We start from the raw sequence: 17,405 nt of genomic DNA, 5'->3' as shown, positions 1-17,405 counted from the left end.
TAATCCGTTTACAAGATATAGCCTCCCAAAGTTGGGTGGTTTTGGGTAGTGTTTGTGTGTTATAGGTGTATGTTAGGTGGTATTTACACACAGACACCATATAAGTGTTGTTTGATAAAAGAATCACCCTGTATACAATTGTATTGAAAATGACAACAATCAACGAAATTGCAATAAAATTGAAAAAAGGTAAAAAATTTCAAAAAGTTGCACTTTAAATTTTTATATTTTAATTGGTACTCGTTTGAAATAAATTTATAACTTACTTAGCAACGAATCCGAACAATAGAAAAAAAATTGCAAATGCAACAACATCCAAGCCCTCATAATATTATATTAAGATCTGTCTTGCTTGTGCTTTTGTAACTTATATGTTTACAGAATCAAAATATAATTTTGAGTCGGCCTACAGTATTGTATAGTATAGTATATAGTGAGTTATTGCTTCAAACAATAAATATTTTTTTGTTATTATAAAAATTTAAAACTTGACGTGAATATCCCAAATGCTATAATAATATACATCTCGATGATCTGATACACAATTTACTCTAGTAGAACAAAACTCGTGTTACGACGAAATACTCATGACCGTAAAATCATAACGTTATGCCGCTCGAATTGTTTGTGTATAGAACACAGCTGAATCATTGAATTGATGTTTATATTTTCACGCTTATAAATAAATAAGTGTACGTACTATGAAATTTATATTTATTTATTTTTTGTTTTGTCATTCTTAAAATCAATATTAGGAATTCAATGTTGTAGATTTATTGGTCCTTAAAAACATTGAATTATTGTACTTCTATAAACTATGCTATAACCACTATAACGTGCATAACTTTAAACCTAAAAACATGGGCGATTGTAAACTCTCCCGATTTTAATGTCATGTAAACTCTCCCGATGGTAAACTCTCCCGGATTTAGTCCAATACTACCTGACGGGAACATTTAAACTCTCCCGGGTCTAGTTCAGTACTACCCGAAGAGAACATGTAAACTCTCCCGGGTCTACTTCAGTACTACTAAGCCAGCTGGGGAGCATGGGGTATTATTCGTTTTACACAGTTAGAATTGGTTGAGCCATTATAGTCGATATCGTTTTAAATATTTAAATTAAAAATACTCTAACGGTGATTAAATATTTAAATGACAAATACAGGTTAACACAAGATAAATACATATTAAATACGGTAATAAAATTCATAATAAAAATTATAATCACAATCTCTGCAGTGTAGCCAATTCATAGAGTAGCAATAACATTTAAAATAACTCGGGAGAGTTTGCTCATTTCTTTCAGGTAAACATAATATTGACCCGGGAGAGTTTACACATTTCTTTCAGGTAAACATAATATTTACCTGGGAGAGTTTACCACCGGGAGAGTTTACTAGTTTTAAAAATCGAGAGACTTTACCATACAATCGGGAGAGTTTACCACCGCCCAAAAACATACCTACCTATAGATTTTTTCCGATTTTGATGTTTTTGGTTCTATAATTAGACATAATATTATAAGTGTATATAATATCTATTTATCTTTTTATCTATTCAATAGATCAGTTCTTCAGTATTCTTTTTTTTTTTTTTTAAAGGCATTAAGTTTAAATATGTATAAATTATAATAATTATCTATACATTATATTTTATTTGAAATTTAATATTGTAATGATATGTACATAATTATTCATTTATTATATTCTTTTATTGTGATAATCCTAAAAGGATAATTGCATTTAGGTCATTGTCTGATAATGGTTTACTATTTATGTTTTGTTTTACTTATTTGATATTATAATTCTAGTTACCTAGTTTGTTATTATGATTAAAATATATTATCCTTAGCCTCGAAGGTAGGTAATTTTTTAGTTTCTCATCACATTATAATCATTATAAACTTAAATAAGGATATAAAAATAAGACAGTACTTATTTAAACACAGGTTGTTTAAAAGTATTTTTCTTTTCAGAAGTATTAAAAATATTTAAGTAAGCGGAAACTTTTAAAATGACAGAAATAAGAAAATACTTTTACAAAAAAAAACTATTTTTTAATTTTCAATTTTTAGCTATTTTTTTTCAAAACTTCATGTTTATGTAATAATTTGTTCAAACACATGGAAAATATATATCCGTACTACTTATTCTTTGTTAGAAGATGAAATTATTGAATAAATAGGTACTATATTGTTTTGTAATTTTCAAAAAATACTTTGTGATTTTTAGTTAGTTCAACTTTCAATAATAATTTATAATAACATTTTCAATAATTCAAGTGTTTTTAATAAGTTTTTTTAAGAGGTTATACGTATAAGTCAGTTATCTTATATTATTTATTTATTTAATTTTATTTCATGTACATATGAGTACTGCAATGGTTCTCTCAGTGAGGGTACAAGAATTAAAATTATAATTACATAAAACAACAAGTAGATATCTAATTAAAGTATAATATGATGATCTTAAATTTTTAAATTTAAATTATTAGGATACATTGATTACAATTAAATGAATGCAGTAACATCATTAAATAATTAATTCGTTAGGATACTCCAATAGCAATTGCTGAATTATTGTTTTGAATAAATTAATTGAAAGATTTTTTTTTATATAGGACGGTGCTTTGTTATATAATATTTTGGTATCAATTATCTAAAATTTTCTACCAGATGTCCAGATTGTAATAATTTATGACTTTTTATAAATACAGCAGTTATTTTTAAATATATTTTCTTAGCAGGAAGCACATATTTTAGTTCCATATATACAGCACATTAATTCTTTATTGATCAATAATCTAACAATTATTAATTTGATTTTGGCAAATTTGCAGCTGAGATATTAAAGTGTTTTCGAAAATATCACCCCAGCTTATTAAACAACTTAGGGTTACACTTAATAATATAATAATAATAACATTATAACATCATTTATATTTTATAACTTCTTTTTTAATCAACAAATATGTTAAAACCTAAAATTATCAGATTTATCTTATTACACTTTATGTTGAACTACTAATAAATATATGATGTTACAAATTATTTTGACTGCATTATTAAGTAATAATTTGAAACATTTAAGTGTATTTATTCAAATGTTTGTCTTTATCAATGCTAATACCAAGTTTTTAAATCAAAATACTTGTAAATGCATCAATTATCTAAGACTTTTTATTTTACTTAGATAATAATTCATATAAGATTATGTTTAAAAAAACTGTCAGACTTGTAGGTGATTAAATAAGATTACTTAGAAATATATCTAAAAATTGGTTTGATTCGGATCTTTATATATTATTGATTATACATATATATAAATATATCTAGCTTAAAGGAACAATTATTATTATAGTTGATCTGTTAACGTACATTTTTCAAATATCTAATATTATTTTAATTCTATTAACATTTATTTTAAAGATTCTGACGATTCCAATCATCTTATATATCTATCTAAGCTTCAAATATATTATAGTTAATAACATTTGATAATCGCTATGTAAAATTTAGTTGTATAGTAGCTACTTGTAATTGAGAATGTTCTTGGTTTCTATGATATGGTATCCCGTAAATGAGAGTGTGGTATTGAACTATGTTTGTTGTTTTCTATAATTAATATTATTACATGGCTATCCCCTAACAAGTGTCCATAAAAATTCAAATCTAAGTCTGGAACTGCGAGATAGAAACGTTCTACAAAATATTATTCAATGTCAGTATAGACATTAAGTTTTTTATCATTACTATATTATGCCTATAACTCTAGGTAGTATTACAATATTTTTGAACAGTCAATTCGCATTTATTTTATATATGCCTTTTTTTGTCAGTTCTGTAATTTTAATGTCCAAATTTTAAACTTTAAAATCAATTTAATGATAATATAACTGTAGGCTGAATTAGATGAATATTCTCAGGACAAAAGTTTTAACTTATTTAGTTAACTCAAAATATGTTTATCGTTATCTACTGTACTCGTATAGTAATTAACATAGAGTTTACGAGGTCATTTACGGTCAAATGGTCACAAATGAAGCTGTGCAGAATCAACTGAACGAACAAGGCAAGTAAAGTCGGACATGATATCGATTTTAACTTAATGTTACTACCTATTTTCTTATTGTGGTATTCACTAGGTTAGAATGAAGTAATTTGTGACGTTCATGTTAGTTATATGCATTTGTTGTCGATTAACGTATTTTAGAAATCAATAAATTCAATTTACGTTAACAACACAATTTATTGATTTAATGCATTAAGAAATTTTATAGTATATTCATTTAAAAAATGTAGATAATCAAATGGTTAATATTAATGCAAAAATGACCAAAGATTTTCAGACAATTACTATATATGTATGTATAGTTAAATTTAAAAAATCACCGTTTTTCATAAAATCCCAAAATAAATCTGGTTACACTTTAAGTTATTAGTTGTTTTGTTCAAAGAAGGTAAAATGCAGTGCACATTAAGAAGAATTTTCTTTTTTTATGATTTTAATTTCAAATAGTCATGTATGCTGAATGGAGGATTAAATGTAAAATATTTTCATAAAACTATAAGAAATAATATACATTTTATTTAATAGTGGATGAATATTTTGAAAAAAAAAAACTATAGTTTTTAAATTCAATTAACAAATAATTAAGAATTTAATTATAATACTAAAATGCATAGTTAAAATTAAAAATATATAGTTTTTTGGTCGTTCAATATTTAAAACAGCATTAAATAATAATAACTAAGCTGTATAATTTATGAAATTAGGTACTTACTTATCACCCATTATTTAATAATTTATACGTCTTAATCTTGTTAGATGCTTTTTTCTGTATTGTTTTATGTTATTTGAAAAATTCGATTAATATTAACTACAACAGACACCGTTTTTCAATTTCTTAGATCAGCAGGTTTTGTTAAGCATTTCAAGTTACCTAAAATATAATATTGTACACTGCAGATGCTTTTGGTTGGATTTAATAAATGAAGAACACTGTTTTTAATTTCGTAAAATTCATTAGCTCTATAGTATTATCTAGTAGTACCTAGTTTATTCTATTTTTCTCAGAACTTTTTCAGTTGATCTAATTAAGTCAAAAATGTGTATATTACTGGATTTGTTTCGTGTTCTTTAGTGGATTTATCGTTTTGTACATATTATTCTGATAGCTGAACATTTATGAGTATGTAGATATTTTTCATTTTTAGCTTCAATCGTAATTTATTTGGAAGTTAAATTTTAATTCAATTGTACTTCAATATAGTTATAAGGTGAGTATATTGTATCAAAATGTTATTGGTATTTCAAACAAGTATACTTAATGATGATATTTAAATAATTTTTTTTTATTACTATTATTAATTGACCCACGGTAACATAGGCTATTTGGTGGTCATTTTTGTAGGGTTTTTAATTTTTTATTGTTGGTTTGGAACACATCATCTATGTGCGATAAGGTGAATGGTTACCCGGGAACTTGTGGTAGAGGGCTAATGCTGCATGAATGATTGCAGCAACCATACCACACCAAGTCACAATAATTTATTTATTTTTATTAATTTGAGACCTTCAGTAACATAGACTATTGGACTTCACGAAAAATTAAACTATTGACAAATATAACATGAACTTATTCCAAATTTGCAGTTAGTCTTCTGATGAGGATATACTTTGAAAAATGAAGTTTGGCTAATTGTTGAATTTAGCTTTAATGCTGCGATCAGTTTATAAGGGCTTCATATTTTATTAATATTCAATATTATAATAATATATTATCAAATAATAAATTCATACTTGAAATACTATTATTATTATTTTATAGTATCATACAAGACAAAGAAACTAGAAAGTATTGAATTATTGAATATAAAACATTTTTGTACAATAGTGTGCAAAAAAAAAACGAAACAAAGTGTTACAAAAGTATTCGTTTCATATTTGTGAAAATGATACGATTCTAAAAGTAGTTGTTTCCAAACATGGTATATTTTAATAGAAATAATTTTCTAATTATCACTGTTGACATCATTTTTCTGCGAAATTTAAAATATATAGAAATATAATATAGTGCAGTTCGGACTCGAATAGGTAATGTGGTTATGCATATTATAGATATTTCGTTTTATTTAGTTAATTATTTAACTCGTAGAAGCTTTGATGTGTAGTATCAAATTTATAAGCAATAATTTATGTACAATAATTGATTTGTAACCATAAATATGTTAAATACAATGTATAAATATAATAGCCGATAACACCAAAGCTAAAGATGAATTAAAAAGAACTATATATTATTATAATAATTAAATATTAACATCCAGAATATTTATTTTCTACATTTAAATGTCATGTGCAGTATTTTTCAGTGCTTTGTGTAACAATAATAAAATCAACATGACTTTTCAGCTTATTTTGTGATCAATCAGGTTTGTCACTGATTATTAAAGTTGTTACAATATCAGTTATTCAAAAATAAATTATCTTTAATAGTTTAATACTCTAGAATTTGTATGGTTTTTACGGTTATAAGATATGATTTTGTGTTAACTCAATAATATTAACGTTGATGATACTATATTGTTAATTTTTTTTACAAAATGATTGCTATCCATAAGATAAATTATAGTGGATAAATATCGCAGCTATTTTTATTTTTTCAATTCAAATATTGTATCCAATATACTTTGACGATTGCTATTCACATTATAAAAAGTGATATATAATTTATTTAATTATTAATTGATAGGTATTAAACATTTTAATTTCATTAAAAAATAATAGAATCGTGTGTACTTATAAGTATACTAAGCATAAAGCATTCATTGCATAATCACGTGTAGTAGCTTTCGAAAAGCTTTCCATTTTTTTCTACAAGAAATAATAGGTAACTATATATTCTGACTTAAAGTCCTTACATATAGATGTGTATTTATAACTTATAATTATTATCATCATTTTTTTCATTAGAAATAAGCCTCGCACTGTAGGCCATTGGCTGAAAATCGCCATTTATTTTTACATAATAATCTTATATAATTATTAGAAATGTTGACATACATTATTCATGATAACGATTATTCAATAATCATTGAGAAATACGAAAGTAATGAATATTTAGCACCAAAACTAACCATTACGAGTAATTTAGTTTAAAAAGCTAAAATTTGTCACGTACAAAAACCAACGAAAATTTAATTTAGAAAATTTATATTACACAAAAAAACCATAATAGGAAATATGTTTATTGATTTTTCGTTTTCATTTATTCCCTAATGACATTATTATTTTTTTTTATTAGAGAAAAATGCAAAAATGTCTATAGAATCATAATATTTACTTTCTTTCTAATTAAATATATAATATCATACTTTTATATTGATCCATTTATTTACCAAGCATAAATAAACAATGTTAAATACAAAATGTTGAAAATACATTTTCAAAATATTATTGTTTTTGTTTTGAATTAAACATATAATTAAACAAATAATGATAAATAAAAAAATGAAAAATATAAAATATGAATTGATGATTCTAAAACTTTAAAATGTAAATTGATATTATTTTATGTTGTTAGGTACAAATTATTATTTAAAACTATACGATATATCGTATATAATACGAATAATATATTATAAATTATATGTATTTTCTCTAACATTATAGATTTGATAGTTTAATATAACAACGGCCAAGCAAATTTAAAACGGATTCATCTAAAAAATTGAAAAGTTCAATTATGTATAATAAATTATAGTAATAGATTCATTAATTTTCAATGTTTAATTTACAAAATAAATTAATTTCGCAGGTATTTACTTTATAATTTGTCACTAAGCTACAGGGTTATGAACTGTATATTGTGTGTATGGCACCCATGCATACAGCGTAGTAATTTATATGTGGCTGATGTTGTTGTCATTATTTCTTTCATTAGTTTAATTAAAGTGGGTTCCAGGTGGTGACCCACTCGTTTGAGAGGCTCACACAGTTGTATCACAACTATCACATGGTTAAAGTAGGTCATTCGTGTTCGAGAAAATCAAGAAAATAAACCCTACGAATTCCCCTGAGTATGAATGATCCTCCCCCCTTGAACTGTTAAAAGAGACATTTTGATGCGAAACCCATTGTTATGTCACTACAAAAACCTACACACAAAAACAGAATGAATTGGTACTTTTTGTAGATTGCGCTGAATACAATAGCATGTTAGTGTTCTATCACGTCTATACAGTACACTGTCCACCAGATGCTATATTCATATTATTTGTAGACAATTTTAAAATATCGCCGTAAGATGCTTCAATGTTATAATTATTAACAAGTCACGGCGCCGCGGCCTCAGTGAACCATTTTACCTTATTGAAGTTTTTATTTATTTTTGTTTTTTTTTTGCCTTACGGTATAATAATTATAATCATGTAAAATAATTAATAACAGTTAGTAATAATGGTATCGCAGCACTTGCCTATTCGTTTATAGATTTTTTGCTAACATTTTAACTGCAGGCTGAGACTTATAGGTGTATATAATATGCTACTAATTAAAACTTAGGTAGATACTTGTTTGACTTGGCACACGCTAAGTAGTTATCTTTTCATTTTTTTTTTTTACTACATTCTTCAATTATATTTAAAAAAAAAAAAAACCACTTATGTGATAAAATACGAGTATAGTATTTTATCTGTATAAGGATAAATTATATTGGTATATTATTATAATGTTTATAATGTTATATATATATATATATATAGTTTTAAAATATATCATTATTGCATACAGCCAGCCTTAAGTTTATTAATATACCATATAATTAATTTATTGTAAATAATATAATTTAATTAATTTTCAACAAGTTACGAAAAGATACTATACAATTAAATGTTTATTTTAAAATATAATGATTTAATATAGGTACAAGATAAAATAAAATAATTAATTTTCTTTGGAACAAAACGTACATTTTAAAATATTGTATATATTTTATTTTAGAAAATGATTTATTTTAAATTAATGAGTTGAAAACTTGAAAACATTTATTTAATGACTATTTGTTTTATTATTACAGAACAGATGTTATACATTTTAAGTTCAAATTTAAACTTTTAAAACTTTAAAAAATCAAAATCTTTTAGTTATCTTTCAGTTCGTAAATTTCATTATTTTAAGTTGAGTTTATTTAGTGTATAAGTTTTTTTTAACAACTATTGAAAGCCAACACATTTTAAATATATTAAAAATTATTATTAATATGCTGGACTAGCTGCAAGGAATCACTCATGTACTTTTGACTTAAATTGATTAACTTGGTATATGTATTATTTCGTTTTTTTATTAGAACAAACAAGACTATATAATATAATATATAATATCAATTATAAAAAAGCGGGTAAGTCGTGGATGTCGCTCTGCTGTACAGTATAGGTTGCATTAAGTAGGTAATGGATTAAATTAAACTTGAATCCAATGATGTTATATCATTGTTGTATTTGAAAAACGATTCTTAGCGGAGACGGTTTATCTATCTAGGTTATGTTATAAATTATTAAACATTTTTAAATCTTAGTTGTAAAAAGAAAAACTTTTATGAATTTCTAACTAAGATAATTTGAAAATTGCGGTAAGTTTTAAGTATTTAGTCAAACTTTGAACTTTAAATGCTTATAAAAAAAAATCATGGTTTTGTATTTTTAATATTTTTCAACTTCTATTGTAACAATATGTTAGGAGCCATGTATTAAATTTTCAAGCTTTTCTACACAAGACATAAATTTTTGTCGATATTAATAGAAAAAAAAAACTAAAGATGTTAAAAAATTAAAATGTCAGTAAATAGTTTAAAACTAATCGAACAATTTTTAAAATCTTATAAAATGTAGAAAATGCTTATATAAAAATTCAGTAAAAATCTCAAGTATCTGCACTCATTTGTTTTAGAGTTACACCACAATAAGGAAATCGCTAAATGAGAAATCCAGTGTTGTAAAAATTGAAATTTCAAACGTTCATAAAAATTTAATTTGAATTTCTGATGGACTTTTTATTTGTGATAAAGATTGAAAAATTTGTAAGGATTCTTGTATTAAATTTTCAAATTTTCGATTTAAAAATAAAATTTTTTATGAATTTTTAGCTTAAAATAATTTGCGAATTTTCTTGATTTTTATGTATTTTGTCAAAATTCAAACTTTGAATGCTTATAAAAAATTCGTGCCTATGTGTTTTTAATATTTTTCAACTGCTATTGTAACAATATGTTAGGTGTCTTGAATTAAATTTTCAAGCTTTTCTACGCAACAAATAAATATTTATCGATATCGATTTAAAAAAACTAATAATCATCCAGAATTGCATACGACTAGCTATAATGCGTTCAAATTAAATTGAACATTTTTGAAAATTGCACGGTGGATAGAATATATTTAAATAAACATTCAGTGAAAATTTAATGTATCTATGGTCATTTGTTTTAAAGTTTCATCAAAAACTAAAATTGATTTTGTCGGAAACTGATTGTGCCTAAAATTTCCCGTCTTTCCTTAATTTTTAGTTTGTTTATCCCAATTATTAAGAAAGAAATTGGGATTTTTTTACTTATGACCCCCCCCCCCCTCCCAAAGTATCACTTTCTGGTCGAACGAGGTACTGAAGTCGAAAATTGAAGCACTTTTACTGCCCCAAAACGTGATGACAGACACCAAAAAAAAAAAACACACATCATGGTAAAATCAATACATTCCTCGCTCCGCTCAGAATTTAAAATGTAAACGATACCTGAGTGGGTAAAAGTATACATGAATGGATAGATTGATGGAATGGAAGCTTCATAATTTTAGGTTTTTTTTTAATATTGAGAAGCCTATTAGTTAATTTCGCTGTAGGTGGTGGGTTATTAGGTAGTGTAAGGGTGATGAGAATTGAAATTAGGGAATTTGAATTGTTGAATGTGTTTCGTTGTTGTTTCACAATGGTTATTAGTGAATGAATGGTTTTGATTTGAAGCCAGAGTAATGGAAGGGATTATTGACATACCCGGGCATTTGTAATGAGCTGAAGAAATGATTGGAATATTACAATATTGGATGTATTGGATGTATTGGATGTTCCCGATAGAGGTATATTGGTAAAATTATTTTTCAACTCATATGTAATTTAAAAATAAAAATAAACTATCCAAACACAATTTTATATAAACCTACTAGCAATTTTTCAAAATTAAGATAATATGTTTGCTATTCAAGCATTCACTCAGAAATCATATTGAATGAAACCAATCTATTAACTATTGGAATTTAAGTTAATTGTTAAATCCATTAATTGATTTGTATCAAATATAAAATATTTGATTGATTTAAGTTACTTAAATTTTATACCAATAATTACTATAATTATTCCTGAACCTTAAAATTAATTTGTATTGATTGGAATTTAATTATAATGAGTCTATAATATAGTTTACAATATAAACCTACATATATAAAATAAATAAATCCAAGAAAACATTTATTTACGATCAGTTTTTGTCAAAAATAACCTCATACTATTATTATTATACTTATTTAAGTAATTTGTCTTGTCTTGCTACGGTAATTTAATTAGCTGCTTAATTTTTTAATTTGTATAGTAATTAGTTTTTTTTACAAGTTTCATACAGCCATACGTTGAATTTTTAATTGAAAACATTACTGACATAAAAATCAATATAATATTTTATGGTCTGTGAAAAATGTGTGTCTTTGACGTTGATAAGCAAAATATTTCCCCTCAAAGGAAAATTAAAAAACCATTTAGTTAGCTGCAAGTTAAATGATAAATCTTTTAATGTAGGAGTTGGATTTTAAGACCATATAGGGAATAATTTGACATTCTGATTTTCATTTTCGTAAAGGGTTAAGTGGACGGGTCAATGATTTGTTGTATCTATATAAGAAATAAATTGATAAACAACTGTTTTTTAAATACTTTTATACACCAATTTGTGTTAAATATTGTACGTTAATAGTCTGAATCCGTTTTTGTAATCATGATTATAAAAGAAAAAAGTTGAGTGTAAATCTTCAATAATTTTCCATGAATTTATAAACAAAATTCATCATAATCACGAAAATTGGCATTATATTTCGAATTAGAAAAACATTCATTTTATGTATATCTAACATTTGAAATTACTATATAATATCCCCCTTCAGTCTTCTTGACTTTAACAAAAAAGCTTCGACCGGAGAGTTAAATTAATTTTTTATATTAATAATTCTCCTTAATTTTATCAAGCACCTTCGACCGGTTAAAAATAATACGGTTCGTCGGTTAATTAATTTACATTTACCACCACTAGTAATTTATATCATAAGTTACCTATGTGAGTTAAATTTTAAGTTATAAATTATATAGTATAAAGTATATGAGTTATTGATTTAATGTTGAATGGAGTGAGCAACTATGTATACCATTTTACCGCGAAATAGTTATGAAAACAGACTTTGCAGAAGCGAATTCTCAAACGATAGTACCTAACTTAATACCAAACGTGGTTGTAAACTAAACATTTGAACAAGCTTACAGAGTATAGTAGTAATGTGTATAATAATGTCCAATTTCTACATATTAGTGCTATCAAAATACATGTGGCCTAAGTCGAATGTGTACATTCTATTTTATCAAGATAAATCAAAGCAGTATTATTGTAGTAAATATAATAATAATAATATATAGTCAAAAACGTTTTGTTATTTTATTATACGGTCACGTATAATTGTAATTGATTGATTTTGACACCCTCATAGATCACTGAGATAAACTAACAATATTGAATATACAGGGCGATTTTTTTATCATGAACCACTCATTATTTCAAAAAGTATCAATGTTTTTGAAAATATTTTTTTACAAAGTTTCATGTTGTTAAAAAAACAACGTTTTTATGAAAAAATTATATTTTTTAATATTTTTTATCCTTATAATTTTTTAAGTTTTTTACTTTTTTGAATGGCAACCTAGAGTTTTAATTTCATATCCCAAAGCAGAATATTTTTCTAAGTATTTTGATACGTAAAAGTCGAATTTTGGACGAGTAGTTTATGAGTTATAAGTATTTAAAGTTTAGATTGGCGGAGTGGAGTGGTACGGGGTTACCCCGCAAAATGTTTGTCCACTACTCCGCTTGTCTAAACTTTAAATACTTATAACTCATGAACTACTCGTCCAAAATTCGATTTTTACGTATCAAAATACTTAGAAAAATATTCTGCTTTGGAATATGAAATTAAAACTCTATGTTGCCATTCAAAAAAGTAAAAAACTTAAAAAATTATAAGGATAAAAAATATTAAAAAATATAATTTTTTCATAAAAACGTTGTTTTTTTAACAATATGAAACTTTGTAAAAAAATATTTTAAAAAACATTGATACTTTTTGAAATAATGAGTGGTTCATGATAAAAAAATCACCCTGTATATATATATATATATATATATATATATATATATATATATTACGGTGTAATATGGAGCCCGAACATACTTGAGAATAAAACAAAAGTTGCTCTGAAAGCTTCTCATATATATAATTCAAAGTATTGAGGCCCCAGAGTCATAATAACTATTTCCATAATATTTTCCGAGTTTTGGTTTTTCTACTCTACTGTGTCGGCTGTCGCAAATAAGTTAATAACTAATTAAAAGTATTTTAAATGGAAATCTGGTTTTTAAGAGTATTGTTAGGTGTTTCAATATTTGTATTGTTTATGACTTATAAGTTATACTCGCTCACATTGGCTTAAGAAAATCGTAATTTATTTTGTTATTATAAATTTTAAATCGATAATTATTCGTCATATGTATAAATTTAATTTGACCCACTCTTCACAATATAGAATCGTAATTTACTTCATTTCTTAAAAAATGTTTTCATTTTTCCGTAGTTTTTGAAAATATTATTTTAATAATTGTTATTTTGTTGCATCGATGTTAAACCCAAATTAAAAATAAGCTTTTAAATTCCGAATAGTATAACACATTATACATTATATGGATGATGTTTAACTGTACAATACTGTTGTGGTGGTGGACGAGGTGGCCGAGTGGTCTACCGCGTCGGCTGTGGCTCAGCCAGACCGGGTTCGATCCTCGACCATCGGGCGGCCTTTTTCTCCGGGCAAGTTACGGTGTCCGGAGAACAAGTGCCGCCATCCCCCTTTCCGGGGCAAATACTGTTGTAAAAATAATCTTAATTTTAAATGTTTTAATAATTCACAAGTGAACAAATTTTCGACCACAATATTTTGTCACCTCCATAATACTAGCGCTCGATACAGTTGTAACCAGTACTTTTCTTCAATACAGAGACAGACTTGTATGTAGTTCAAACTGGCCAGCCTATTAAGCCTATTATACAATTAAGGTTTATGAACCGTCAAACATCCTTTCGGTGATTGCCGACAAACAGCAATAACTTCCAGGAATTAAAACAATGTCCCAGTATTTCTCTATCAGTCACCAGGCCAAGCCTAGACAACCACTAATCAAATCTTAAAACTCATTAAAGAAATTACTAATTAGCGTAGATGATGGCTATTATTATTTAATTCAAATAACATATTTTTTTTTTTTTTATTTTAAGAACTTTTATTGATAACTATTATACCTAGTTCAACAATTACAGATTGATACATGCAAATATATACAGCTCGAAAATTAAATAGTGAAAAATTTGAGTGTAACCATAAAAACAACAGACGAATTACATAATATAATGTTGAAACACATAATAAAATAATAATATGAAAATTAATGATTAAAAATAGTCTAAAAGTAGTAACAATGATTAGGGAGTAGATAAGATTAAATTTAAACTGTTTAAAACAGTCATTAATGACTTAATTAGTGGATGCAAAATAATTGAGATTTCACTAATTATAGGTTTATTTAAATTAACAGATAATTCGGCTGGTGGTTTGTTGATTGTGGCATCGGCGTAGGTACGAGTTTGTTTGGAGCTGCAGGGGTTCTCAGACTGCATGAGTTTGGTAGGCCTGGAAGAACAGGTTATACGTCTTCCCTCTTTTTGTTTTAGGAGAGAAGCAGCGTATTTTTTGTAGACTGGGCATCCTTTATATGATGAGGTATGAGCACCTGCGCAGAGAGCACATTTGGCTGGTAGATTGATATCTTTGGAACACATTTTGAAGATATGCTCGTCTCCGCATTTGACGCAGCGAGCTTTGTGTGAGAAATAAGTTTTAGTGTGATCGTAGGCCTGACATTTATGGCATTGAGGTGAACCGATTTTAGATTTATGTGGTTTTTCGACCACGACTGAGGTATGCAATAACCTTGTGGTTTTGAAGATGTTAGAATTGATGATATTATGATTTAGGTCTACAAAAAATAACGGTAGAGATATTTTGTTCTTTTTGATATTTACAACATGTCTAACCGAGTATCTGAGTTCATTTAAGGCATCGGAGATATCAGAACTAAGAGTTGATTGATGAAGATTTCTGATTACGATCCTGAAAGGTCGAGAGCTAGGTGTGCAAAATGTGTGGAAATCCGTGTCGGAATTCCTTAAGTGATCGAGAATTAAAATAGCATTGTCCGGCCCTCTAGGTCGAACGATGAGATAGGATGACGTAGCCTTGCAAGTGAAACCATTAATACCCGTGAGTTGTATTAATTTATTTTTGATTAAGGTGAAATTGGTTATATTTTTGATGTAGATAGGTTGAGAACAGATTGCGTTTTTGTTGATAACGGGTAGAGACTGAGTCTCACGTACTGCAGTATGATCACTAGGAGGGAAAAAAGCACACTCACTTGAATCATCATCACTTTGTAGAACCTCGAACCGGTTTGGGGAAACGAATGGTTTTGATTTTTTGTCCGCAGGCCTAGGGGAGGTAGACGAAGAGGATAGATTGTGTTTGCCATAAACGTGAACGATTTTGCCTTCCGGTACAGTATTTTGGAAGGGAATTACGTTACCTTTGATATCATAAGCTGTTGACAATTTTTTGGCTATGTCGTGTGTAATTTGCGACTTGCGTACCGAATTTGTTATAGTATATAGGTACAACGTCCATAACGCGAGTGCGCGTAATGACGCTGACCTGTCGCTTTAACTGATAACGAAGTGTATAACCGGCATACGTGCGCACTTGACGGGATACGAAACCGAACTGAAATAACATATTTATATCGTATTATTCGAAACTAACATCACAGTCATTATTATTATTTTGACATTAATATTATATTGTGTATATTAAATAGCTAAAAGATTATCATCCAATGTCCTAGATGTCAAGGTTTATATTAATTATAATAATACAAATAATTTAAGCTGATATATAAAAACGACATATATAACATATAGCATAGTGCAAAGCTTTATGTTGGTAAATATTGATATTTTTATCTATACGCATTCATTATACATACATACATACATATATAGAATGTATACACCTACAAATAAATAAAATTGAAATGTGTGATTGTTTTTCCGGGAAAATCTTCAAAACGGTTGAACTGATTTTGACGGGATTTTCACATGCAGGTAGAGCCCATTGCAAAGATTTATCTTGTACCTATACTTTTTAACCAGGAATTCAACCACAAATACTTATACATGTGCTTTGTTCTTTAAATATAAAAATTGGATTATATGTTTATTTATAGCAGCTATTTCAGTCACACGTAGGAAAACAAAACAGTTAGTTACGTATTTTTATTTAAGTTATAGTCGTCAGAAGCAAGAAAGTATCCTCCTTTTATATCATTCGTGAAATACAACAAACACAGATATACCGCTGCAATAGTGCCAAATAACTGAAATAACTGACAATCGCTTTATCGGTTGGATTTATCACAAACCGAGATACATAGCCTCAGATTTGACCACGAATTGAGATATACTAGAACCGAAATGCACTGAGCTCTGTATAATGTTTTTATATTTGTTCATTTTTCTTCGGTTGAATTCGTATAATACATTATTTCGATGTATGTGAACGTTTTGATAAATAAAAATGAGGAAAGAGGAAAAGTAGGTAAGTGCTCTAGCTGATCTATAGTAAGTGTCAAGTTTACCTCATAATTTAATTAGTCTCTGTAATGCATGTGCTGAATTTTAATTCAATGATAAAATATCATTGCATTCAAAAAAGTATTTTGTACGAAACCAATTTATTTGCCTATATATTTCTCAATATATTTTATTATATTATTTACTTTAAAGTAATTTATTTTACTATAAGTGATACAGTACCTAGCTATAATTAGTTTTTGCAAAAAATGTAATTTGATATGTTTTTGATCACTTTTTTATTTTAAATTTCTAAACATCGTATTTATACTACTATTTATTTTTTATCATTATGATATAATTTATAA

General features: G+C 26.5%; 2 protein-coding genes across 4 annotated transcripts in view; one reads left to right on the top strand and one right to left on the bottom strand.

The window, feature by feature from the left end:
- Positions 1–17,405, top strand: part of LOC107170636 (ferlin family C2 domain-containing myoferlin misfire) — a 158,114-nt gene that overhangs the window by 12,521 nt on the left and 128,188 nt on the right. The window lies entirely within an intron of this gene.
- Positions 14,567–16,977, bottom strand: LOC149058082 (uncharacterized). Its single transcript, XM_089220516.1, has 3 exons — positions 16,887–16,977; positions 16,735–16,822; positions 14,567–16,120 (listed from the first exon to the last, which is right to left on the bottom strand). Exons 1-3 carry the CDS (start codon positions 16,975–16,977, stop codon positions 14,836–14,838), a joined length of 1,464 nt encoding a protein of 487 aa, XP_089076642.1. The 3' UTR covers positions 14,567–14,835.

The sequence above is a fragment of the Diuraphis noxia genome, unplaced genomic scaffold (genome assembly GCF_037042655.1).
Source record: "Diuraphis noxia isolate RWA-SAM2 unplaced genomic scaffold, SU_Dnox_SAM2 contig0002, whole genome shotgun sequence".
Taxonomy (NCBI): Eukaryota; Metazoa; Arthropoda; class Insecta; order Hemiptera; family Aphididae; genus Diuraphis; species Diuraphis noxia.
The sequence above is the reverse complement of the archived record's forward strand: the minus strand, read 5'-3'. Positions and strand labels throughout refer to the sequence as shown.

Bases quoted from the DNA above. Each gene is read 5' to 3' on its own strand.
- LOC149058082 (XM_089220516.1), bottom strand. From the start codon at position 16,977: ATGAACAAATATAAAAACATTATACAGAGCTCAGTGCATTTCGGTTCT. The intron at 16,823-16,886 runs GTTTGTGATAAA...GCACTATTGCAG, and splicing joins ATCTGAGGCTATGTATCTCG to CGGTATATCTGTGTTTGTTG. The intron at 16,121-16,734 runs GTAACTAACTGT...TTAAAGCGACAG, and splicing joins TATAACTTAAATAAAAATAC to GTCAGCGTCATTACGCGCAC.